The sequence below is a fragment of the Aulonocara sp. 'chitande type north' Nkhata Bay genome, linkage group LG10 (genome assembly GCF_057382095.1).
Source record: "Aulonocara sp. 'chitande type north' Nkhata Bay isolate Kocher_YH1m ecotype deep benthic linkage group LG10, A_spYH_male_GT1.1, whole genome shotgun sequence".
Lineage (NCBI taxonomy): Eukaryota > Metazoa > Chordata > Actinopteri > Cichliformes > Cichlidae > Aulonocara > Aulonocara sp. 'chitande type north' Nkhata Bay.
In genome coordinates, this window is record NC_141353.1 from 587,614 (window position 1) to 614,651 (window position 27,038).

At 46.6% G+C, this 27,038-nt stretch overlaps 1 protein-coding gene across 1 annotated transcript in view; it reads right to left on the reverse strand.

Moving 5' to 3' along the window:
* The window catches only part of sim2 (SIM bHLH transcription factor 2), a 66,982-nt gene that overhangs the window by 12,954 nt on the left and 26,990 nt on the right, over nucleotides 1-27,038 (reverse strand). Inside the window, exons 3-6 of the mRNA XM_086307593.1 lie at nucleotides 10,928-11,017; nucleotides 10,579-10,687; nucleotides 2,529-2,614; nucleotides 273-472 (exon numbers count right to left, since the gene is read on the reverse strand). Coding sequence (XP_086163719.1) covers nucleotides 273-472; nucleotides 2,529-2,614; nucleotides 10,579-10,687; nucleotides 10,928-11,017 — 485 coding nt within the window. The remainder of the gene's footprint in view (nucleotides 1-272; nucleotides 473-2,528; nucleotides 2,615-10,578; nucleotides 10,688-10,927; nucleotides 11,018-27,038) is intronic.

A 27,038-nucleotide genomic window follows, 5' to 3' on the forward strand; every position in this document is an offset into this window, starting at 1 on the left:
GATTTGAACATTCATATGTGGAAGTGAATCATAATGTTCATTTAACAGCCCTAAAATGTTTTAAAATAGCTTTTTGTTAAGCTTATATACCAATATTTTTTTTAAAGTGAATATCGTTTAAATTGCTTAATGTATTATACCTGCATTAATCCTTATTACTAGATTTATCTTTACGTTGCTCATTTATTGTGACGATGAGTTTTAACAGGTGACAGAATATCATAATGTCATGGTTTTCCTTTATCTACCCACCTTCTCAACATGTCTCCTACCTCATGTCCAAAAAGATGAGCTTGAAGTCCAGGCTGGCTCTGAACATGAACATGTTACTATGGAGTTTGATCTCAGTGATACCACTGGGAGGCAGGGAGTGTCCAACTGCTACCAGGCCCATAGTCTGATAGCATGATTCATAGAGCACCATGTCCACCATGTACTGACGCACTTTCAGGTAGCCACTGCAGTGGATGACCTGGGAAACAACGGTAGGAAACAAACGTCAATGCATTCAAAAGGAGCTGGGACTTTTCCAAATCAAACTTCATTGTTTAACCAAGTAGCACTTTATGAAACAACTTTTATAGGATTAAATTTTGACAGTTAAACTATCATTTAACAAACCATAATGTTCAAATCACAGTCACCCAGATTCCACTGTGAAATGCAGCTTTCGTATTTGCGTGCATTTCATGTGGATCACATGCTCCTTTTTGTCGGATCTGATCTGGGCTCTAGAGAGGATGCTCAAGAAATATGTGTGCCACAGATGCACTGATTGTGCCCCTTTTAAGTTAACTTCTCAGACATACAGTATCTCAAAAATGAAATGTGTTCATTTAACAATTTAAAAACAACCCTCCTGTGCCGCTCCAATAGTAGTAGTAATAATGGTAATAAATATTTAATATTTTCAATATTTTAATATGTAAATATTTCAATTTTACTTCTATATTACTATAATATAAATTTTATAATATTTTTATAAAATGTAATTATTCAAATTATCAGAATAATATTGAAGTATAGAATTACAGCTTTAATTTAAGGGGTTAAATAAAATGATACATGCACTGGTACTGAAATAGCACTTTAATATAGCACCTCATCTAAATACACAAAGTGCTGTCTTACTACAAGCCTTATTCACACACACACACACACACACACACACACACACACACACACACACACACACACACACACACACACACACACACACACAGGAAAGTGCTTTTAACCTAACACATGCCTCCTCCACGACTCCTCCCGGCTGCATACCCTTGGGAACTATACTGGAACCCGAGTTGCCCTTGATGCATCCATTGCAGTGTAAATGAGTGTCAGAATGTTTGACATTCATGCACTCCTTACATAGAAAACAGCAGCTTTTTGAATTAATGAGTAAGCTTATAATTAACTGTTTGTTTAGCATTTACATGCATGTGGACATTGGAGCACTTCGCTCTCGCTCTGCAGGCCTACTTGTTGTTCCTAGAGTATTTAAAAGTAGAATGGGAGGCAGAGCCTTCAGTTTTCAGGCCCCTCTTCTGTGGAACCAGCTTCCAGTTTGGATTCAGGAGACAGACACTATCTCTACTTTCAAGATTAGGCTTCAAACTTTCCTCTTTGCTAAAGCATATAGTTAGGGCTGGACCAGGTGACCCTGAATCCTCCCTTAGTTATGCATGTTTCGTATTCACTCACCTTTTTCACTCACTATGTATTTATACATCACACTGCATTTAATAATTCAGTATCATTAATCTGGCTCTTTTCTGCAGCATGTCTTTTGTCCAGTCTCCCTCCCCTCGCCTCCAACTGGTTAGATGGCTGCCTCCCTAAGCCTGGTTCTACTGGAGGCCTCTTCCTGTTAAAATTGAGGTTTTCATTCCTACTGTTACCAGGTGCTTGCTCATAGAGACAAAATAGGACAAAAAGTGTGCTTTAAAGTTCCCTGGAGCTTGTGTGCTATAGCATACTACAAAAGCAATCCAAGAGTTTTGCAAGGCAAGAAAATTGAATATATGTTAATGGAAAGTAAGTCATCTGATTTCAAGCAAAAAGAGCATTGCTTTCAATAAGTTCAGATGAAACTGAAGGCAGAGAGACCCACAAACAAAAAGCCAATGAAGGCAGCTGGAGTAAAAACCTGACAGAGTATCTCAAGGGACTAGACAGAGCATTTATTGATGTACATGCGGACATGGGTTTTCATCCAAGCATTAAAGACACAAACACACAATGTGTGCGGTGTGTCTGTGAACAATCTATACACTGAACTGTATTCAAAACACCATGAACATCCAAGTCAGTTAGTCAATCAGTAAATCTATTACAAAGGACGGGGGTCTTTGTTTTTCGTTAAAAAAAAAAAATGCTAAAAAAAGGACTGGAAAATCATCAATAGGAAAAGGGAAAATTATTTTCATGTCACAAAGGAACCAAGATAGGAAGAAATTAGAAACAAACGCACCCACTGAACTTTGGTGTCCTTGTTGGCAGATTTGTCATCCACTGGCTTTACATACCTTATATCCTCCACATGTCAGCCCTGCATTTCGTTTGGCAAGAACACACTTCATCCTCAAGAAGAAGGACCGCTCAATTTCATACTCTGTCAAGAAACAGACAAAAAATAGTTCAGAGGCATTACGCATGTTATATTATTTATATTATGTTCCATTTTTAACACTTCTTCAACAACTTCCATTTCTCACCCGGTTGCCACTGCACAACCTTACCATAATCCTGTCCAAAAGCTCTGGGACAAGAGTTTCTTAGGAGTACAGTACAGTAAAAAATTGGGGTGGGGGTGGAATGCTCTTACGAAAGCTTTCTTTGTCTTTAAGCAGTTTACAGGAATAGTGTCCAGGCTTGCAGGTTTGTGGAAAGACATCCAAAGCTGGTGGATGGTGGCTACTTTGTGTTCCATTCTCGATCACACTGCTTCAGTAATACTGAAGTCCGGGATCTGGAGAGGCCAATCCATAGCTGGTGGTCTTTCGTTGTCTTTTTCTTTCCATGTATGCTTTTACTGTATTGGCAAGATTTCTGGAATCATTTTCATGCTAAAAAATAAACCTCTTGCCAATCAGGTGCTTTCCAGAAGGTATTGAATTGCATTGTGGATCTAAATTCAAGCATTTGGTGTATCTTTTGTGTTCATAATACCATTAACTATAACAAGATCCTTAACACCACTGGCTGTACCCCCAAAACCATGACTGAGTCCCCACCGTGTTTACAAATGGCTGCAGATAATCACTGTTTTACTTATTTTCCTTTGTCCTCTGTAGATTCTGACAATGATTTGAACTAGAAATTTCAAATGTAGACTCATTACTCTGTAAGATTTGTTGCCACAGATTTTCAGTCCATCGCTTGTGTAATTTGGCATACTTCAGGTATTTCCCTTGCTTCCCTTCCTTAACCCTCTCAAGGCAGGCGTTGCCGATTTGCAAAAGTAAAAACTAACAACTTGATTACCCCACATACATATTTTATGAGGGGTTTTTTTTACTCAGAAGTACCACTGCAGGACTTGGTTGTGCATTAGCAACAAAAAGTTTAATTTGAGCCTGAGAGGGTTAAGAATGGCTTCTTGACAGCCAGACTTGCACTGAGATTATTTCTGGTGCGACTTCAACAAATAGTAGATGGATCAAGTGAAGGGGCAGATACATATCTCAGGTCGCATGTCAAGTCTTCACTGGATTTTTTTCTGTTTCATAAAGACAGAAATTTGACCCATTTTCATCTCCTGTACACTTTTGTTTTGTCTTCTACTTGTCCAGTTATCTCATTGTTTTAGGATATATGACACAGCATGCTGAGATATACCAAGTTAATAGCTAATAGCTCTTTGTGAATTGTATGGTTACATTGTAACTTTGGTTCTCTGAGTAAGAGACTATATCTATTCTTTTACATATTCCATATGCATGGGAAATGAATGGGAAGGAAGTACCCGAAAATATATATGCCTGCTGCATGATATCTACAACCCAGTGAGACAGTCTGGCCTTTGACAAGCGTCTACCAGGACTCCAAAGTTAAAACAGGTAAAAAGCTGATCAGTCTTCCTAATGGTCTGAGTGCACCTAATATACTCTGTCAAGACTCAGACAGAGCACAGAGCAGCCTGGCACAGGCTGTCTTCTGTCCTGAGTTGGCCTGTAGGGTTGGTACGGAGGATAAACCCTGCTGCTTCCAGTAAAAACCTGCAACAGTCTTTATGGACTAATCACTAATCCTTCTGGAAAATGTTATGTCTATCAGAACAGCTGTTTTGAGGGAAATTCAGTTCAAATCAGCATCCTTGAGGCTTGAAGGCAGGTTGGTGAAGTGCACAAAGGTCTGAATCCAAATCCCATAGGGGAAGTGGGGATCTAGACTGGTGAATTGTCGCCCTCTGGGTACCTTTTAAAACTGGGAGCTGATTCATTACCACTGAGTGGAAATGAATCACCTCTGATTCACTCCGGATGAGTGATCATATTGGTCACTCAGCTGGAGGTGAGTGACCAATATAATCTGTCTTGATCAATGCCACAATACCTCGCAGGGTAACTGCTGATTTGCACGCCTCCAGTTAGGATTGCAAGAACTGCAGGATGATCTCCACTGTAGCCTCATGGTTGGCCATCTGGTGGGCCATGCATCAGGAGCCAAACAGTCCCCAGTGATACAAGTAGGCAGTCCTAGTGGGTTCTTGCATAGACTCTTGCATAGTTTGTACCACCAGTTCTGGTAGCCACAAGGCAAGGAGCCTTTTCCTCAGGGGCCACACATCAGTCTGTGGGAAAGGGGAGAATAGTGTTCCATTCACCTAAGACAGGAGGTTCCTTCAAACCAGGAGCTGGCTTGTCACAACCTGGTTGCCAGCTTGCAGAGGATGTTAGAGTCTAGGCCCCCTTCCTGTTGATGTAGGCTGCTGTGACTGTAGTTACTGTACTGTCTGTACTGATGATGACATGATAGCCTCCCAGTCTTAGCAGGAACTGCTGGAGTGCAAGGAACAGAGCCATTAGCTCCAACACATTTATATCCAACACATAACCCTGCTCTAATTTGAGAGTACCTTCAAAAGTGGAGAGCTCAGTGGAGCCTCTGTGGCACCAAAGTCCCTGCCTGATGAGACTGCTGTGGGCAAAGGCCCAAACTCAGAAGGCATTGCTGAACATGCCATGAGGCCCATGAGGCAAAGAGCATTCCCCAGCTGACCCAAAAGTGTAGCCTGAAGAGGGCGAGCCAATGTCTGAGTGGCCCTGTTGGAGTCCAGAGTCATACCTAGAAAAGTTGTGACCTGGGATGGGTGGAGCTTGCTCCTTTGGTAGTTCAGAAGCCAACCCACAGGCTGGACATGTTCTAAGAGCACAACTACATGGCTGCAAGACTATTGTTCTGAGACTGCACAGACCAGCCAGTCATCCAGATAATTCAAAATTCTGAGACCTCACAAACTCATAGGTGCAGGAGTAGTTGTTACAGGGACTCTGTGTGAGAACTGTCCATGGTATCCAAGAATCACAGTGGACATCGTCCATGGTTTGTCCCTAAAGCCAACTGTGCTGCCCTCTGCTGACCTGGTGGCACAGTGAGACTGTATGGAGAGTTCAAGGCCACTCTCAACACACAGCTCTGCATGGATAAGTACCCAGTTCCACACATTGAGGACCTGTTTGCATCCCTTGCAGTAAGTTAGACTTATCAAATGCCTAACTATAGATTGATGTAGAAGAGAATTCAAAGAAGCAGTTGACAGTTTACAGTGCTTTGAGGTTCTCGAAAAGCGCTATATAAATGCAATCCATTATTATTATTATTATTACTCAAAAAGAGCTATTCTGCTTTGTTTCCCCTTTGGGATAACATCATCACCAGGCTTATTTCAAAAGGCTATGGTCCAAGTGCTTTTTGAACTACCATACACTCATTGTTACCTGAACAATGATGCTAAGCTATTATGTACATTTCATTCCTGACAGTGGCTACACTGTCCTGAATGAATTGCTCAATAAAGAGAAGAAATGACAGTAGACATCATACAGATACAGAGAAACTGGCAACTCATTGGTAGAAAAGCTTGCTGCTGCATTTGAGAATGATAGATAAAGAAAGAACCTGGCATCCCAGTGCCAGAAGGGTTCATTACAGTGAACCCTTCTGGCACTGGGATGCCAGGTTCTTTCTATATCCATCATTCGTAAACTGCAGCAGCAAACTTCCTACCACAGAGCTGCCACTTTCTCTGCACAGATGTTTAAAAAAAAAAAAAAAAAGGCACCGGGTTACCAGTTCCCCTTCTCTCTATCCCTCCTTTGGGAAATGCAGCATGCTTTTTGGCACCAGAATGCCAGGTTCTCTTCCCTCATTCGCAAGCGCAGCAGCAAGCTCCTCTCCCAACGAGTTGCCAGTTTCTCTGCATCTGCTCTCCCCCCGCTTCAGGACACCTACACCAGGAGATGCCGGACTAGAGCAGCGCAGATACTGAAGGACCCGTCCCATCCTGGCAACAAACTGTTCCAACTTCTGCAATCTGGTAGAAGGTTCCGCATCTTCCGGGCAAGGACAGAGAGACTCAAGAGGAGCTTCTATCCCCAAGCCATCCGTGCCCTAAACACACAAACCCGCCCTCTCACATCATCTATAATTGACTGAGACAGGACTCTTCCAGACACTAAACCAAGGCACAATGTACATTTCAATTCCTTTAATTTTAAATATGTTTATATTGTCTATCCTGTAAAATAGTCAGATATCTATTCATATTAATGTACAGAATTCACCTGCTTGCTGCTACTACTGCACATTCACCCAGTACATATACTATATGTGTGTATATATATATATATATAATGTTCTTCCTCTACACCCCCCCCCCCAATTTTTGCACATGTCGAGGAGCGTGTCAGGCTACATTTCACTGTGTGTTATACTTGTATAACTATGCATGTGACAAATAATAAAGAACCTTGAACCTTGAACCTTGAACCTCTATAATTGCAAAAAGCAGCACCGAACCCTTTTAGCACTGGGATGCCAGCTTCTTTCTATATCCATCATTCACAAAATGCAGCAGCATGCTTTATAGCACTAGGATGCCAGGTTCTCTTTCTCTATCCCTCCTTTGCAAACAAAGCAGAATGCTTTTGACATCAGGATGTCTGGTTCTCTTCACGTATTTGCAAATGCAGCAGCAAGCTTTTGGCACCGGGATGCCAGGTTCTCTTTCTCTGTCCCTCATATGCAGCAATAAGCTTCTCTGCAGCTATCACTGCAAAAAGCAGCAGGGAACCCTTCTGCCTTCAGGATGTCAGTTGTCTGCCATCTGTCGTTTGCACAAAACAAAAACAAAAAACTTCCTGATACCAGGATGCCAAGTTCTCATACCAGTTTTTTGCTCTACTGTCCCCCCTTTGCAATTAGAAGTAGCAACATTTTCTGGATCCGGGATGCCAGTTTCTCTTCACTCTATCCCTCTGTCACAAATGTAGCAGCAAGCTTTCCTTTCTGGGATGCCAGCTTCCCTGCATCTATCAATCTTTCACAAAATCTAACAGTGCACATTCCTGGCACCGGGTGCCCAGTCTCCTTCACCATATCAGTCATTTGCAAACACAGCAGTAAACATTCCTCACACCAGGATGACAGTTTCTCCGTTTTGTTCCCTCCTGTGCAGAATGCAGCAGCAAACCCTTGTGGCACCGGGATGCCGGGTTCTGTCCTCTATTGCTCCTTTTAAGAGATCTGAACTCCACCATATGCATAATTCCTCAAGGCGTCCCTTTTGAAATCGGCACAGTAGTTATTGCTACCTTACCCAAAGCAAATTAACCAGCCAGGCATCCCCTCTCCATCTTCTGCCCCAAGACAAGCTCACTTAAGCGTTTATGACCCCTCAAGCCATTACTTCAAGTCTCAAAATCCCAGCATACATCACTGTTAGAGCTTCAGTTCCGAGTCAAGTCATGTTGCTACATGATGAAGGGTTCCCCTTAATCATCTATCAAGGTCTTTTGTAATTTTGAAATTCCTTTGATCTCTTCTCCTGCAATTTCTTCCTAATTTTTCGAGCTCATCCGCTCCACTCTATGGAATCCTCCACCACCTTATTGAGGCCATGGGCTACTTATCTTCGCTAGCCTGACTACCAGTTATATTACTGCAGAGGTCTTTGACCTTTGTAAAGCACAGTTATTACTGCTTTTAGGGGATGCCTTCTTTGGGGATCTGCCATGCCCAGGAGCCGCGGCCAGTCCCCTCCGAGGCCTTCCCCAAACTGCAGCTCAATTCATGTTTAAGCCATTCACCTTTGTCTACTAAATTCAATTCAATTTAATTCAATTTTATTTATATAGCGCCAAATCACAACAAAAGTCGCCTCGAGGCACTTCATAGGTACAGAGAAAAATCCAACAATCATATGACCCCCTATGAGCAAGCACTTTGGCGACAGTGGGAAGGAAAAACTCCCTTTTAACAGGGAGAAACCTCCGGCAGAACCAGGCTCAGGGAGGGGCAGCCATCTGCTGCGACCGGTTGGGGTGAGAGAAGGAAAACAGGATGAAAGACATGCTGTGGAAGAAAGACAGAGGTTAATAACAGATATGATTCAATGCAGAGAGGTCTATTAACACATAGTGAGTGAAAAAGGTGACTGGAAAGGAAAAACTCAATGCATCATGGGAATCCCCCGGCAGCCTACGTCTATTGCAGCATAGCTAAGGGAGGATTCAGGGTCACCTGGTCCAGCCCTAACTATATGCTTTAGCAAAAAGGAAAGTTTGAAGCCTAATCTTGAAAGTAGAGATAGTGTCTGTCTCCTGAATCCAAACTGGAAGCTGGTTCCACAGAAGAGGGGCCTGAAAACTGAAGGCTCTGCCTCCCATTCTACTTTTAAATACTCTAGGAACAACAAGTAGGCCTGCAGAGCGAGAGCCAAGTGCTCTAATAGGGTGATATGGTACTACAAGGTCATTAAGATGAGATGGGGCCTGATTATTTAAGACCTTGTATGTGAGGAGCAGGATTTTGAATTCAATTCTGGATTTAACAGGAAGCCAATGAAGGGAAGCCAAAACAGGAGAAATATACTCTCTCTTCTAGTCCCTGTCAGGACTCTTGCTGCAGCATTTTGGATTAGCTGAAGGCTTTTCAGCGAGTTTTTAGGACTTCCTGATAATAATGAATTACAGTCGTCCAGCCTGGAAGTAATAAATGCATGAACTAGTTTTTCAGCGTCACTCTGAGACAGGATATTTCTAACTTTAGAGATGTTGCACAAATGGAAGAACGCAGTCTTACATATTTGTTTAATATGTGCGTTGAAGGACATGTCCTGGTCAAAAATGACTCCAAGGTTCCTCACCGCGTTACTGGAGGCCAAGGTAATGCCATCCAGAGTAAGAATCTGCTTAGATACCATATTTCTAAGATTTGGTCACATGGCAAGTGGATGTTGACCACAAGTTGGTGCAGTAAGACAGAGGAGCTGCCACACAAATATATCACCCCAATGTGGCGAGTGTGCTAAATAATTGAGATGAGTTGGGGCTGGAGGTACTAAATTCACCTATTCCACTATTTCAGCCCTATTAGGGCTGGCTGGCTGGCAATTCCTGGTGGTTTGTTCTGAACTTTGCGATGCCAACAAGGCCCTTGACTGACTTCATCTGAAAGGTTACCCCAGACCTGGTCCAGTGGATGGAGCAGTGCAAAATGCCTTTCTTGAAGGTGAAGAAGGCTCTCTGTGGGGAACCACTGCTCCACACACCAAACCTTTCCCTCTCTTTTATCCTGCAGACTAACACCTAAAGCAGAGGCCTGCCGTCAGCAGATAAGGGGCGGTCAACTGCCCAGTTGTGTACATCAGCTGGAAACTGTCAGAACTAGAAACCTGGTATAGTACTGTTGAAAAAGAGGGCTTGGCAATCTGGTGGGCGGCACACTCTCTTTGTTATTACCTCCTGAGATGCCCATTCACCCTCTGCTGGATTGTACCCCACTGCAGTGGCTCTGTTGCATGAGAGATGCCAACACCCAGATCACCCAGTGGATTTTGAAACTTCAGCCTTTTAAATTCAAGGTGGTCCATAGGCTGGGGACTCAGGTAGTTGTAGCTGATTTCCTTGCACAGGAGGCAGAGTTGGCTTGTACACACAATCCGAACATGGGGCACATTTTCTTAATTCTATGTTGTTGTTTTCAAATTCTATGTTGTTGTACTTTTTCAACATGTTCAAAATAAAGATTCAATCAATCAGTCAATCAATCAATCAATGACCTCTGCAAACATGGGCATATATTATAAATTTTTAAAATATCTTTTGTATGTATATCACATCATAACATCATTGTAGTAGGAGGGGTGTTACAGATGGTGCCAAGGGAGGCTGGCCAACACAGACGGTTCTAATCATGCATCCCATACTTCAGTAGCACACCGCAACCGGAGGAGAGACAAGAGGAGCAGCCAGGCATGGACAGCATCGAAGAACAAACAGTTAATTCACTTCAAGAATAAAATATCAACTACCACTGTGTGGCACACAATGGAGAAATAAGGTCTTTAAGTACCTGGCAAGAAATGTTGCTGTGGGGCCTGGCGGAGACTCAGCACTGCTGTCATCTCATCATGGTCTGATGGGTGGATGTACTCAAATATACTGTTTCCTGTTAGCTCCACCTGTGGCACACACATTTGGAACATTTAGTGATTAGTTGCACAAATGCATTAAATTCATATAGAAACAAAAGAGTGTTCTATTTATGCCATGTCTGAAGTGTGTTGAAAACTCAGTTGTTACATGACACATGCTTCTATGTTACTTATACATTTTTCTCCAGATTGTTTGGTTCAGAAAATCTAAACTTATTCCTGGGTATACTAGTCCACATGAGAGAGTGCTGAGGTGGATTGTCTTACCTGTGACAGACCAAGGTGCACTGATGCCGTTTCTGATATGTACATGATTTTTCCATCTGATGCAACAACAAAAACAAACCCATCTAGAGTCTGAGGGAGAGAGCAACAATGAAGGTACTATTAACAACAAGTTATGTTGACGATAACTACTAGACCTGCCCTGAGGTCTAGTAGGACATGCATAGATATGGGTCTGCTGTTATAGTCCATAAGAAAATCTGAAGCCGGACTGAAACTCTTGAAATAAATAAATTCCTCTGTGGATGATCAGTTAGGTGTTTACAGCTAAAAGGAGGGTTGGAGATTGGCCTATAATTAGCCAAGACAGTTGGGTCAAGTGATGGCTTTTAAAGTGATTATAATTACTGCCAACATAAAGTTCATTAACTGAAAGAAATTTTTCATATTTAAGATTGATGAATAAATTAATGGTAGGGCTTCTTTGAGCAGTCTTGTAACAATACAGTCTAAGAGATCTGTTGATGGTTTGGAGGAAGCTGAAGTTAACTCAGAAAAATAATTTGGAGAGAAAGTATCCATCCATCCATCTTCTTCCGCTTATACAGGGGCAGCAGCCTAATAAGAGAAGACCAGACCTCCCTCTCCCCGGCCACCTCCTCCAGCTTATCTGGGGGAACACCAAGGCATTCCCAGGCCACCCGAAAGATATAATCTCTCCAGCGTGTCCTGGGTCTGCCCCAGGGCCTCCTCCCGGTGGGACATGCCTGGAGCACCTCACATAGGAGGCGCCCAGGAGGCTTATCAGATGCCCAAACCACCTCAACTGGCTCCTTTCGATGTGGAGGAGCAGCCGCTCTACTCTGAGCCCCTCCCGGATGGCTGAATTTTCCACTCTATCTCTAAGGGAGAGGCCAGCCACCCTTCGGAGGAAGCCCATTTCTGCTGCTTGTATTTTCGGTCATTACCCACAGCTCATTACCATAGGTGAGGGTAGGGAAGTAGATCGACCAGTAAATTGAGAGCTTCGCTTTTACACTCAGCTCTCTACACCATGATGGACCGGTACAACGTCTGCATCACTGCAGCCGCTGCACCAATCTGAAAGAAATAATTTAAATAAATAGTAATAGCATTCTGCAATTCTGGCAATAAAGCTGATGACAAGTTTAGTCCCACTTCTGGGTCCTGCATTTTGGGTCCTATCCTCCCTCCCACACACAGCTTCTCATGACAGATTTGAATTGAATCAGTTGGGTTATCACGTGTCAGTACAACTCTGGGTCTTGCCTGCACAAAAGCTCTGGCTGTACAAATAACTACCATATACCACAAAATGTGACTTCATGATCAAATTAGTATTTCGCACCCATCCATGAATCACCACCTTATCATGATGGAGAGGTTTGTGTGCCTATAGGGGCTATGTTGTCTGGAGCCCCTGGTAGGGTCTCCCAAGACAAACTGGTCCTAAGTAAAGCGCAAGAAGAGCACAGAGATGTCGAGCTCAATGCACAACTGGAGGTCTACTGGAGAGGGGTTAAACTCTTTTGTTGGACTTATGTGATAACCACAGTCTGCATAACTAACACCATGTTTGAACATAATTTATGTGTAAGTGTGTATGGCAGCAGATCATGGTAGACTGAAGATTGATGTTTGAATTTGTAATCGTACACTATATTGCCAAACTTATTCCATCGTTTGCCTTTCATATGCAAATTAACTTGAGTGGGATCCTATTCTTAATCCATGGGGTTGAGTATAATGTCAGTCCACCCTTTGCAGCTATAACAGCTTCAACTCTTCCGAGAAGGCTTTCCACAAGGTTTAGCACCTTAACGCCTAGTGTGTCATATTTGTTACATACAGGGTTTTTTGTGAGTTTTTGAGACTTCAACATCATTAATGTGATCCTTTCCCCCCCTGAAAAACCTCAATAAATTGCACATTTTTAAGCAAAATGCCACATGTAATAAATATGCCAAAATTAAAAGTCATGCATGGAAATTAAAATGTAATTAATTTTTTAAAAGACATTTTTTCTGATGGTTCAATAAACTCCTTTTTTTTAAATGGTTGAGAAAGCCTGGCTTGCAGTCTCCACTCTGCCAAATGTCTTTTGGTGGGTATTTTGCAGCACTGAGAGTTTCTTCCAGTGGAACTATGGGGCCGTGCCTGGCTTCTGAAAAACAACGCCACAGCAAAATCCCCCTCCACCAAACTGAGTTGCTATCATTCCCAATCTTTTTCACCTTTTTAACAGTTACCTTTGGAATATTTTGTAGTGAGGTCAATCAATCAATCAATCAATCAATCAATCAATCTTTATTGGCAGACTTCATGTCCATAAGAACAAGACAGAAACACCCCCCCCCCCCCCCATAAAATAAAACACAAGGTATAAACCTTAAAAATATATATATGTATATACATATAAACATATAAAGCATTTGTAAAAATATAAAACCATAATATACATAAAACACAATTACTTAAAAGAAATCAATAAATACACAAACACTTCAACCAGTGCTTTCTCAGACTGGATGAGTAATGGGAACCACTCACTGTCGGATCTGTGAGCGCTAAAATTATACTGTTACTAGAGCCATCCAGTCGTTCTCTAAAATTGAACATTAACTTTCTTAAAAGTGTTTTAAAAGTCCAAACACCCACAGCTACAAACATCTGGCTGGCACTACCCCTTCTAGGTAACCTGCAAAGGATTCTCATCGCATCATTTTATGCAACATGCAGCTTCTGCATGCTACATTGTTTGTAGGATGACCACAAGGGGGCAGTATATAGCGGTGTGCAATACGCTTTAAACAAAGCCACTTTAACTGGAAGTGAACAAAAGCTGAATTTGCGAGCAATAGTATTTGCCTGCACATAGAGCTTACACCGCTGTCTGTATATGTCGTCATCATCATTCATTTGCTCAGTAATAAACCTGGCTGGAGCCTACAAAGCCACACCCCTCCCCCACATTGGACAATCGGACCATTTCTCCCTGTTCCTCACACCTAGGTATTCACCACTCATCCAACGTGTGAAACCTGCTGTGAGGACAATTAAAGTGTGGCCAGAGGGGACAGACGCAGTGCTCCAGGACAGATTTAAAAACACAGACTGGAATATGTTCACGCACACAGACCTGGACCAGTATGCCTCATCTGTACTGGATTACATCTCCGAAACCACAGACAGTGTCACCACCCAGAAACGGATCACCATGTACCCCAACCAGAAGCCTTGGATGAACCGGGATGTTCCTCTCCTCCTGAAGGCCCGCAACACTGCCTTTAGGTCAGGAGATGCACACGCCTACAGCACAGCCAGGGCTAATCTAAAGAAGGGCATCAAAAAACCCAAACACCATTACAAAAAGAAGGTAGAAGAACACTTCTCCAACTACAACCCCGACGCATGTGGCAAGGACTCCAGACCATCACACACTACAGGACCACCAAACCCTCCCCCGCATCCTCTGATGTCTCCTTCCTCAACGAGCTCAACAACTTTTATGCTCGTTTTGAGCGAGGGAACCCCACAACCACAACCAAAGCAGACATGACGCCAGACCACCAACCTCTGACTCTCTCCCCCACCGATGTAGGAGCGGTGCTGAGCAATGTCAATGTCCACAAGGCTGCAGGCCCTGATGGCATCCCCGGGCGTGTTCTCAGAGCGTGTTCTGGGGAGCTTGCAGGAGTGCTCACAGACATATTCAACCTGTCCTTGGCCCACGCTGTGGTACCGGCCTGCTTCAAATCCACCTCCATCGTCCCGATACCCAAAAACTCCAACCCATCTTGCCTCAATGATTACCGCCCAGTAGCACTCACCCACATCATCACTAAGTGCTTAGAGCAGCTGGTCCTAGCACACTTCAAATCCTGTCTCCCCCCCACCCTGGACCAGGAGCACAGAGGATGCAGTCTCCATCGCACTGCACTCTGTCCTCTCACACCTGGACAACAACAACACCTACGCCAGAATGCTGTTTATAGACTTCAGTTCAGCGTTCAATACAATCCACCCCTCACAACTCATCAGGAAACTGACAGACCTGGGCATCAGTTCCCTCATCTGCAAATGGTTACTGGACTTCCTGACCAACTGCCCCCAACATGTCCGGCTGGATAACCGCTGCTCATCTACAATCACGATGAACACCGGTGTACCACAAGGCTGTGTGATGAGCCCTTTCCTCTACTCCCTCTTCACCCACGACTGCAGACCTGCTGATGGTTCCAACACCATCATTAAGTTTGCAGATGACACCACGGTGATTGGCCTCCTCAGTGACAACGATGAGGCCGCCTACAGGGAGGAGGTGGATCGTCTGGCTGAGTGGTGCGACACAAACAACCTGCTGCTTAACACCGAGAAGACCAAGGAGCTCATTGTGGACTACAGGAGGAATGCTGACCCACATCCACCCATCCACATTAAGGGGACGGCTGTGGAGCGTGTGAGCAGCTTCAAGTTCCTGGGAGTCCACATCTCCGAGGATCTCACCTGGACGACCAACTGCTCCAAGCTGGTCAAGAAGGCTCACCAGCGCCTCTTCTTCTTGAGGACTCTGAGGAAGAACCACCTGTCCTCAGACATCCTGGTGAACTTCTATCGCTGCACCATCGAGAGCATCCTGACCAACTGTATAACAGTCTGGTACGGGAACTGCTCTGCCTCGGACCGGAAGGCATTGCAGAGGGTCGTGAAAACTGCCCAGCGCATCGCCGGAGCACCACTTCCTGCCATAAAAGACATCTACAGGAAGCGGTGTCTGAAAAGGGCTGGGAAAATCATCAAAGACCCCAGTCACCCATCACATGGACTCTTCACCCTCCTGCCCTCTGGGAGGCGCCACAGGAGCCTCCGGTCTAAGACCACCAGGTACCGGAACAGCTTCTTCCCCACAGCTGTCAGACTCCTGAACTCTGCCTCCTGACATCTGACCCACGTTAACACATGGACTGAACATACACACACCCACAATGGACAACTGTACCCTCAAACACACAATAATAACATGGACTGAACCACCACTCACAACCACTAGCACTTTATATACCTCTGTAGAAACTATCTACACCCTCACTTATCTTAACTGCACTACTGTATAGCTCTGTGTAAATAATCATTCTGTACATTCGATAATCTTTAATCCTACAACTGTTTACAACTTGCATAGTTCCCATTTCTGTATAACTGTATATCCCAGATTCTGTAAAGTTATTTATTTCATATTCTGTATAGTTTTTCATATTTATATCCTGTTCATAGCCTGTACATAGTTTGTACTCACTACAGCCTGTACATACTTATAGTTATAGAATATTCACAACATACTTCATACCGTGTACATTATAACATACCATAATAGACCCATTTCTGTAATATACTCACATATCTATATTATTGCTAATATATATTGTAATATATCTATATCACTAAAGCACTTCTGGATGGATGCACACTGCATTTCGTTGCCCTGTACCTGTGCATGTGCAATGAAAATAAAGTTGAATTCTATTCTATTCTATTCTAAAGTGACCGAGGTATTCCACCTTTTTATGAACTTCAAGAGTTTTTGGGCCAGTTTAAACAAAGGGAAATTTAGCTGTTTATCCTGCTTGGTTCTACATATCAAAACAGCACTTTTAGCAGAATCGTACTTTATGTCATATTGCACACCATATTCAGTACAGACATTGAGAAGATCCTGTAACCCAGCACTGCTTGGACTAAAAACAACCAGGTCATCTGCATACATAAGATGATTTATCAATGTTTTACCTAATATACACCCAGTGTTACAGGCTCTCAGCTGTATGGACAGATCATCAACATATAGATTAAATAAAATTGGAGACAAAATCCCACCCTGTCTAACACCATTGCTGACACCAAAGGGGGAAGAAATACTGCTTCCCCATTTAACCTGCATGTTCTGATGAGCGTACCAGTAAGAGAGAATCCTCACCATGTATTGAGGAACTCCCCGTGTCTTCAGGTTATCAAAAAGTTTTCTGTGGTTCACTCGATCAGAAGCCTGAGAGGCATCAATGAAACACATGAGGACAGATGAATTTTTAGCCCTGTACAAACTGACTATTTCCTTGAGTGCATATATGCACATGTCAGTGCCGTGCTTTGGTTTGAAGCCAAACTGATTATCCAGAGAAGAGATGATCACACTAACTCTGTCAAACAAGATTCTTTCTAACGCCTTAGATAAAATACTGGCTAGTGCAATCGGCCTGTAATTATCCAAACAGCTCACTTTTGCAGCTTTGTCCTTCATAACTGGTACCAGTAAAATACACAGCACTGAGTCTGGTAATATGCCATGAATCATAAACCCAGTGAAGCAGAGCGCTAAAAGAGGAGCTAGCCTTAAACTAGCATGTTTTAAATGTTCTGCCGTGATGTGATCCAAACCAGAGGATTTATTATCAGACAACCTATGAATGGCTTCATATACTTCATGTGTCCTTACACTTATTGTGTCATTACTCATGTCAAAATTGTCCTCATATGGTTCACTTTTTATACAGTTAAACAATGCACTGTAATGCTGTCTCCATAATGCTGCAATGTTATCTGCCCCAGAAACACCTTCAACAGTTGATGGTAGAGATGGTTTACAGTTATTAAGAGCTTTCACCTCTTTCCAAAAATCTGCCGTATTATTACACAGCATTTTCCAAAGAATCCGCTCTCAGCATTTGCTCATGTTTAGTTATAAAGCGAACAGCGTACTTATATCTGGCATTCGCACATTTTTTCTGTTCAAATTCTGGGCCTTGTTTAGGTCTTCCAGCCATGGCCCAACATTTATAAGCTATGCGAGCTTCATCATGGTACATGGATACATGTTCTTTCCAGCCAGGTCTGATGTTAGGTTTCTTATGCTTATATTGTTTATCAAGCAGTGTACCACTTTCATGCAGAGCAGTCACTATATCATCATACACATGCAATAATCCTTTCTGTCATCGTTGTATTTTTACTCAGTTGTATATAGTATTTGTATTTGTATTCTATTTTTATCTTATTGTATATTTATTTTATTTTATTCTACTGTATATAGTATTTTATTTTATTCTATTCTGTACAGTTGTGTACTGTATTTATTCTTATTGTATTCTAATTTTTGCCTCATAACTTTTGCACTGTCCACTTCCTGCTGTGACAAAACAAATTTCCCACGTGTGGGACTAATAAAGGTTATCTTATCTTATCTTATCTTATCTTATCTTATCTTATCTTATCTTACACGGAGCAGAGTAAATGTTTATGCACAGCATTCTTACAGTTGACATCTTTACACAAAATAGCTTCTTTGGGCAAAGAAATGTTGTTCAGATGTATATCGGTATCACTATGATAAGCTAAGAAATCATCTTCACCAAATGTTGACCAGTCTAATTTTACACTGGTAGCAATATTAGCAATATTATTTCCAGTTGTTGCTGGCATTTGTTCCACATTCACAGTAAAACCAAAAGTGTATGGTCTGACAGAGTTACCTCATACCTGATAGTCATGTTTGCTAAAGCTGCATGTCCATCAGCTGTACAGATACGGTGGTCCAGCCTGTCACGGCGGGGCGAGCTATGCACAGTAGCTCGGCGTGCCTGTGTAGCGTGCTGACTAGACCCAAGCGCGGCTACGGCTAGCGGTGGGTTTGGAGCAGACACGCAGTTATTCTAGTAACGATCAGTGCGCGAAGCGTGGCTTCGGAACTGTCGTTACAGACAGAGAGCGAGCGGAGCCGGGAAGAGAAAAAGGATTGAAGGGAAAAACACTCACAGTTGCTGAATCAGGCGGAGACTGACGTCGGCAGAGTTTCGGAGCTCCTGACACGAAGAGAATGATGTCTGAGCGGCGAACAGGTGGGTGGCGTCTCTCTTTTAACCCCGGCCCCTTGATCAGCTGATCACAGCTGTTCACCGGCTGACAGGAACCCCCCCCCCCGAGGACCGGCACCCGACAGGCCAGGACGGCGGCGACGGAAATCCGAGATGAGGGAAGGATCCAAGATGAAGCGGGACGGCACCCAGGAGCGCTCATCAGGGCCGTAGCCAGCCCAGTCCACCAAATACTGGACCCCCCGGCCCCGGGGACGGGAGTCCAAGATCCGTCGGACAGTGTAGACAGGACCCCCATCGATGATCCTGGGCGGGGGCGGGGCCCGGGAGGGGGGCGCCAGCGAGGAAGTGACGCGCCGCTTAAGCTGCGAGACGTGGAAAACCGGATGGACCTTCATGGCGGGTGGAAGCCGGAGACGGTAAGCCACGGGGTTGAGCCGGGCAGTGACTTCGTACGGGCCGACGAACCGGGGAGTGAGCTTCTTGGACTCACCGCGCAGCCGCAGGTGCCTTGTGGAGAGCCAGACGAGGTCCCCCAGCTGGAAGCGGTGACCCGGGCGGTGGCGGCGACGATGCTGCCGGGTGTACAGAGCGTTGGCCCGGGTAATGGCAGCCCGCGCCTTGATCCAGGCCTGACGACAGCGGCGGACCATCCGTTCAGCAGCAGGCACGTCGACCCCCGCTTCCTGATGGCTGAAGATAGGAGGATGAAAACCATGACAGACCTCAAAGGGCGAGAGACCGGTGGCGGAAGAGACGTGAAGGTTATGAGACAACTCAGCCCACACCAGGTAACGAGGCCAAAGCGACGGTTGGGCGGAGATGAAGCACCGTAAGAAGCGCCCCAACTGTTGATTGGTCCGTTCAACCTGCCCATTGGTCTGAGGGTGATAACCGGACGAGAGGCTGGGAGACGCTCCTGCTAACTGCAGTCGAGTTAGCAGGCCGCACGCTACACCGGCATGACAGAAACAGCAACTCAGGTAAAAGCAGAGGAGGGGGGCTATGTGTTTACGTGCATAACGAGTGGTGTTGTAACAGCAGGATCATTCACACACACTGTTTTCCTGATTTGGAGGTTCTGGCAGTCTCGTGCAGACCTTTTTACATCCCGAGGGAGTTTACAGTAGTTATTGTGATAGCTGTTTATATACCGCCGGATGCTAACGTTAGCACGGCTCTCAGCCTCTTGCTCAACACCATAAACAAACAACAGCTTGCCCACCCCGATGGGGTTTTTATTGTCGCCGGCGACTTTAACAAAGCGTGCCTAAAGACTGTGCTTCCTAAATTTGTCCAGTTTGTGGACTTTGCTACGAGAGGAGAACACACTTTGGACCATGTCTATTCAAACATCAGGCATGCTTTCAGAGCGACACCCCTCCCCCACCTGGCTGGATCTGACCACCTCTGCATGTCCCTCACCCCCACCTACACCCCCCTGCTGAGAAAAACAAAGCCCCAGACAAAGACAATAAAAACCTGGCCTGAAGGAGCCCTTTCTCAACTGCAGGACTGCTTCTCAACAACTGTATGGGATTTATTCTCCAGCCACAACCTCCAGGAGTACACGGACACTGTACTCTCGTACATCAGGAACTGTGTTGACAATGTCACCGTCAACAAAAGGGTCAGGGTGTTTCCAAATCAAAAACCCTGGATGAATAGCGAAGTGCAATCCCTCCTAAAAAGCCGCAACACTGCCTTCAAGTCAGGGGACAGGGCTGCGTATAGGGCGGCCAGGGCAAACCTGAGTAGAGGCATCAGGAAAGCTAAGGCTGCCTATAGGAGGAGGATTGAAGATCACTTTGCTGACAACGACCCCAGAAAAATGTGGCAGGGGATCAATCACATTACCAACTACAGAAGCAATAACCAGGCAACATCTAGGACTGATGCCTCACTGGCTGAGGATCTAAACCGTTTCTTCGCCCGCTTTGAGACGACCAAGCCCTCAGCTGCCACACCACTTCCACCCGCCCCCAGCACTGGCACACTAACACTTAGGGAGCACCAAGTGAGGTGTGTTCTAAGGTCAGTGAATCCCAGGAAGGCGGCAGGTCCTGATGGAATACATGGAAAGGTTCTCAGAGCATGTGCTGACGAACTGACCGGAGTCTTCACTAAAATCTTCAACCTTTCCTTGTCATCAAACACCGTCCCGCCCTGCCTCAAAACCTCCACCATCATCCCCATCGCCAAGAAGACAGCTGTGGCCAGCCCAAATGACTACAGGCCTGTTGCACTTACGCCTGTAGTGATGAAGTGCTTTGAGAGACTGGTCTGTCAGCACATCAGGGCCGGTCTGCCTCCCACTCTGGACCCCCACCAATTTGCCTACAGGACAAATCGTTCCACCGAGGACGCCATCACCATAGCGCTCCACACTGCGCTGAGTCACCTGGAGCACCGAGGAAGCTATGTGAGAATGCTCTTTCTGGACTTCAGCTCAGCATTCAATCATATCATCCCGGAGATCCTGGTCCAGAAACTGTCTCACCTGGGACTCTCCACCCCCATCTGCCTCTGGATCAAGGACTTCCTGACAAATAGACCACAGTCTGTCAGACTCGGCCCCCACCGGTCCAGCACCATCACACTCAGCACTGGGTCTCCACAAGGATGTGTTTTGAGTCCCCTCCTGTTTACGCTCTACACATCCGACTGCTCCCCTACCCATCTCTCAAACACCATCATAAAGTTCGCGGATGACACCACAGTGGTTGGACTCATCTCAAGGGGGGATGAGTCGGACTACAGAGATGAGGTCAACAGACTGACTGAGTGGTGTTCAGTTAACAACCTCCAACTGAACACCACGAAAACTAAAGAACTTATCTTGGACTTCAGGAAGGGCAGAGCAGACCCGGCCCCACTTTACATTCACGGGAGCTGTGTGGAGAGGGTACACTCCATGAGGTTTCTGGGCGTGCAGATATCTGATGACCTCTCCTGGACTGCAAATACTACAGCGGTGGTTAAAAAGGCCCAGCAGCGTCTCCACTTTCTGAGAGTGCTCTGGAGGAACAACCTGGAGGAGAGGCTGCTGGTGACATTTTACAGAGCCACCATAGAGAGCATCCTAACGTACGGCATAACAACATGGTATGCAGGGTGCTCAGCTGCAGACAGGAAAGTACTGCAGAGGGTCATCAACACAGCCCAGAAGATCACTGGCTGCTCTCTGCCCAGCCTTGAGGTCACTGCAAACTCTCGGTACCTCAGCAGAGCTGGCAATATCATCAAGGACCACTCTCACCCCAGCAACCAACTGTTTGAACTATTACCGTCAGGCCGACGGTACAGGTCACATAAAACCAGGACAAACAGATTCAGGGATAGCTTCTTTCCCAGAGCTATCACCGTAGTAAATAAGCACAAAAACAATTGAACCTATTCCATACCGTCACTGTCATTATATTATGCTGCTATTCATACTGTCATCATATTAATGCTGCTATCCTGTATATATTGTACATACTATTGTTTGAGTACTTACGATTGTTGTTGTTTTTTGTACTTTTTATATTTTACATTTATATTTATTATTGAAACTTGCACCAAGGGAGTGGCACTCCAATTTCGTTGTACTCTGTACAATGACAATAAAGGCTATTCTCTTCTATTCTATTCTATCAGGCGGCAAAAGGCTTTCCAGAACCTGGCGGTGAACTGGGGCCCCTGATCGGAGACTATGTCCTTGGGGAATCCGTGAAGCCGGACGACATGGTCCAGGAGGAGCTCGGCCGTCCGTTTGGCGGAGGGGAGGCCGGCCAGGGCGACCAGGTGCACCGCCTGAGAAAACCGGTCCACAAAGGTGAGGATGGTGTCAAGACCGTCCACAGATGGGAGGCCGGTAACAAAGTCAAGACCGACATGGGACCAGGGCCGTCTCGGCACAGGGAGAGGGCGAAGGTCGCCAGCAGGCGGCTGGGTGGAGGACTTGGCCCGAGCACAGGTGTCACAGGCGGAAACGAAGTCATGGACGTCCCGAGTCATGGAGGGCCACCAGAAGGCACGACGGAGGAGCTGGAGGGTCCTGTCGGGCCCTGGGTGACCAGAGAGCGGGGAGGAGTGAGCCCAGAGCAAGGCCTCCTGACGGCACCGGGATGGTACATAGAGCCTCCCAGCCGGGGTGTCAGGCGGAGGCGGTTCGGCGGTCAGGGCATCCCGGATAGAGTCCTCCAAGGGCCACCGAAGGGGGGCAGCGAAACAATGAGACGGTAGGATAGGTCCAGGGTCTGACGTGAGGCCGTCCTGGGCGAACTGCCTGGAGAGAGCGTCTGCCTTGGTGTTCTTGGAGCCAGGGCGGTAGGCGAGGTGGAAGTTGTAAGGTTCGAAGAATAAGGCCCAACGGGCCTGCCTTGGGTTGAGCTGCTTGGCAGAACGAATATGGATCAGGTTCTGGTGATCAGTTCAGATCAGAAACGGTTCTTTCGCTCCCAGGAGCCAATGCCGCCACTCTTCCAAGGCCCACTTGATGGCCAGGAGTTCCCGGTCACCGACACCGTACCGTCGCTGCGTGTCAGAGAATTTCCTCGAGAAATAGCAGCACGGATGAAGTTTCCCATCTGGGCCGTGTTGAGAGAGGACGGCGCCAGCGCCAACATTGGAGGCATCCACCTCCACCACAAAATCTCCGGCAGGATCAGGGTGGAGCAGGACGGGAGCCGTAGCAAACCAGCGGATAAGGTCTCGGAATGCCTGTTTCGCACCAGGGGGGAGGCAGAAGGGCTTGGGCAGGTTAGCTGGTTTGGTGAGGGATGTCAGTGGGGCGACAATGGTGCTGAAATTGCGGATAAAGCGCCGATAGAAATTGGCAAAGCCCAGGAAGCTCTGTAGCTGCTTAAGGCTGGAGGGCTGAGGCCACTGGGTCACGGCTTGGACCTTTTGCGGGTCCATGGTCAGGCCATTGGAGGAGATGGTGAAGCCCAGGAAGGTGGTGGACCGCTGATGGACGGCACACTTTTCCAGTTTGCAGAACAGCTGGTACTCGAGCAGCCTGCTCAGCACGGCCCGCACATGGCGAATATGGTCCACTTTGGTGCGGGAGTAGATCAAGATGTCATCCAGATAGGCAAACACCAACCGGTCCAGCATGTCCCGCAAGACATCCTTGATCAGATGTTGGAAGACAGCAGGGCTGTTGCAGAGGCCGAAGGGCATCACCAGATACTCCCAGTGCCCGTTAGGGGTGATGAAGGCCGTCTTCCATTCGTCCCCTTCCCTAATCCGCACCAAATTGTAGGCGCTGCGTAGGTCTAGTTTGGTGAAGATGCAGGCCTGGGAGAGGGAATCGAGTGCGGTGGATAGCAGAGGAAGAGGATGGCGGTTCTTAACAGTGATTTTATTCAAGCCCCGGTAGTCTATACAGGGGCGAAGCCCGCCGTCTTTCTTCTTGACAAAAAAGAATCCCGCAGCTGCAGGGGAGGTAGAAGGGCGAATGAAGCCCTGTTGGAGAGCCTCAGCGACGTACTCCTCCATGGCTTTGTTCTCTGCGGGTGACAGCGAGAACAGGCGACCACGAGGAGGGACCGCTCCCGGGAGGAGCTCGATGGCCATGTCGTAGGAGCGATGAGGAGGGAGAGCAGAGGCTCGCTTCTTACTGAAGACCTCAGATAGGTCATGGTAAGCCGGAGGGATCTTATCCAGATCAATGGGCTCCGGGGGTGACGCCTCTTCTGACTTTGAGTCCTTTCCAGTGCGGAAGAGAAGGCAGCGGCGTGAACACTGGGGACCCCAGTCCAGGATCTGGCAGGAAGACCACGAGACGTGGGGGTCATGTTGACGGAACCAGGGGTATCCGAGGATGAGAGGAGAGGAAGTGGCCGAGACTACTAAAAACCGGATCTCCTCCTGATGATCCCCGACAGACATGCGGACTGGCTGGGTCTGGAACTGGATCGGGTAGGGTTGGAGTGGTCGCCCGTCTACTGAGGTCACCGGGAGGAATCGGTCGACGGAAGTCAACGGAATGCGAAGCCGAGAGGCCAGTTTTTGATCGATGAAGTTCTCAGCGGCTCCGGTGTCCAGGAGGGCTTCAGATGAGAGCCGTTGGTGTTTCAGGTGAAATGTTACCGGTAACAGAAAACGAGAGGGGTCAGAGGAGTGGGAAGGGCCAGGTGGGACACCCCCGCAGTCTACCTGGCGTCGTCGTTTCCCGGCCGTAGCGGGCACTGGGGACGACGGTGTCGAGCTGATCCACAGTAGGCGCAGAGGCCCTCACGCCAGCGTCTCTCTTTCTCCTCTTTGGGGAGTCCACCCAGCTGCATGGGCTCCTCGCTGGATGTGCTGCTTGGGCTAGCCGTGGCTCCATCAGAGGGGGGTGGAGGTCGCGAAGACGTGGTCCTCTGAGGCTGGAAGGGTTTGAAGACCCGAGGGGTATGGCGAGGCCGCGACATCACACATTGGTCAATCTTCAGTGCGAGGTCCACGGCCTCATTCAGGGTTTTAGGGGCCTCACGGCCGGTCATCTCGTCTCGGATGTAGTCAGCCAGTCCCTCCAGAAAAATAGAGCGCAGAGAAGCGTCTCCCCACTGTAGCTTAGCGGCCAGGGTGCGGAATTGAGAGGCAAAGTGACAGACGGGTCGGCTGCCCTGGCGTAGATGAAGCAGCTGTGACTCCACTTCCACTTCGCTGCTCGGGGGAACAAACGTCTTTTTTAATTCCTCCACAAACAGGGCATAGTCATTGCAAGCTGCCGATTTATTGTAGTAGAGAGCCGCGGCCCATTCCTGAGCCTGGCCAGACAAGAGAGAGGTTAGCAGTGCAACCTTTGCACGGGCGGTGGCGTATTTAGTGGGCTGACACTCGAACAGCATGTCTAAAGTGGCAAGCAAACCATCAGGCCGGCCATCAACTCCGTTCCACTTGTCTGGTAGTCCAATCCGGGGTTCCGCGCTCACCGGCGCCGGCTGACGTTGCAGCGAGGTGACGGAAGTGGAAAGTTGAAGGACAGTTTCGGTGAGGGACTCCACTTTTGTGCACATCCGATCTACCACACCGCGAAGATATAGAACTTCGGCTTTCAGCCGTTCGAATTCCGCTGGGTCTATAGCGGGCTCAGACATCCTGTCACGGCGGGGCGAGCTACGCACAGTAGCTCGGCGTGCCTGTGTAGCATGCTGACTAGACCCAAGCGCGGCTACGGCTAGCGGTGGGTTTGGGAGCAGACACGCAGTTATTCTAGTAACGATCAGTGCGCGAAGCGTGGCTTCGGAACTGTCGTTACAGACAGAGAGCGAGCGGAGCCGGGAAGAGAAAAAGGATTGAAGGGAAAAACACTCACGGTTGCTGAATCAGGCGGAGACTGACGTCGGCAGAGTTTCGGAGCTCCTGACACGAAGAGAATGATGTCTGAGCGGCGAACAGGTGGGTGGCGTCTCTCTTTTAACCCCGGCCCCGTGATCAGCTGATCACAGCTGTTCACCGGCTGACACAGCCATGATGTACTATGCCAGGCTTCACTTATGTATGTATAGCTGTCTGCAGGCAGTAACACTTTGGTAGACAGGATAAGATTGTTAACTTCACAAAAGTGGGTTAAGTGGTCAGCAAACCGAGAACTGCTGTCTGTGAGATCAGCATTAAAATCACCCAAAACATATATACTTGAATACTTGAATAAATAAAACCAGCCTACTGAGGTATTCTTGCTCATTTTGACAAGATTCATAGGGAGTATAAATATTAAGAATGATAAAACTGATATTATTCTGTGTATATTGTATACACCAGTCTACATTCAGTCTAACGGGCTTTATCACAGGGTCTATTTTTTTGTCCCAAAGCACAGCAACCCCTCCAGGTATTCTGCCTCTGACTATAGCTGTGCTGAGATCAGTTGTTGATTCCCCCACTCCCAAAAAACTTGCCTTTAGACAGTTAAGTTTTCCCAGGTCGTGTTTGGACAACCATGTCTCCTGCAAGCATAAAATGTCACATTCTGCAAGCAGACTGTCCACAACAATCCGTCGAGCTCTATCCTCTGCACTCTGTCCCAAACGTAGACCATGACAGTTGTAAGATAATACCCGGATAGACATCTTCATGTTGATACGTTGGTACCAGAAGGCGCAGTTATCTCCCCTGCTGGATCCACTGTGCTTGGCACCACCGTACCGGGCTTACGAGGTTCATAAAAACGCCGGACCAGAGCCCCTTCAGGCCAGAGTTCAGGATTGTACATTTCACCCACATCATTACATTCAGCAGTAACCTTGAAAGAGCCGAACCTGCTACGTTTACTAGCAATTTTTTGACAGGTC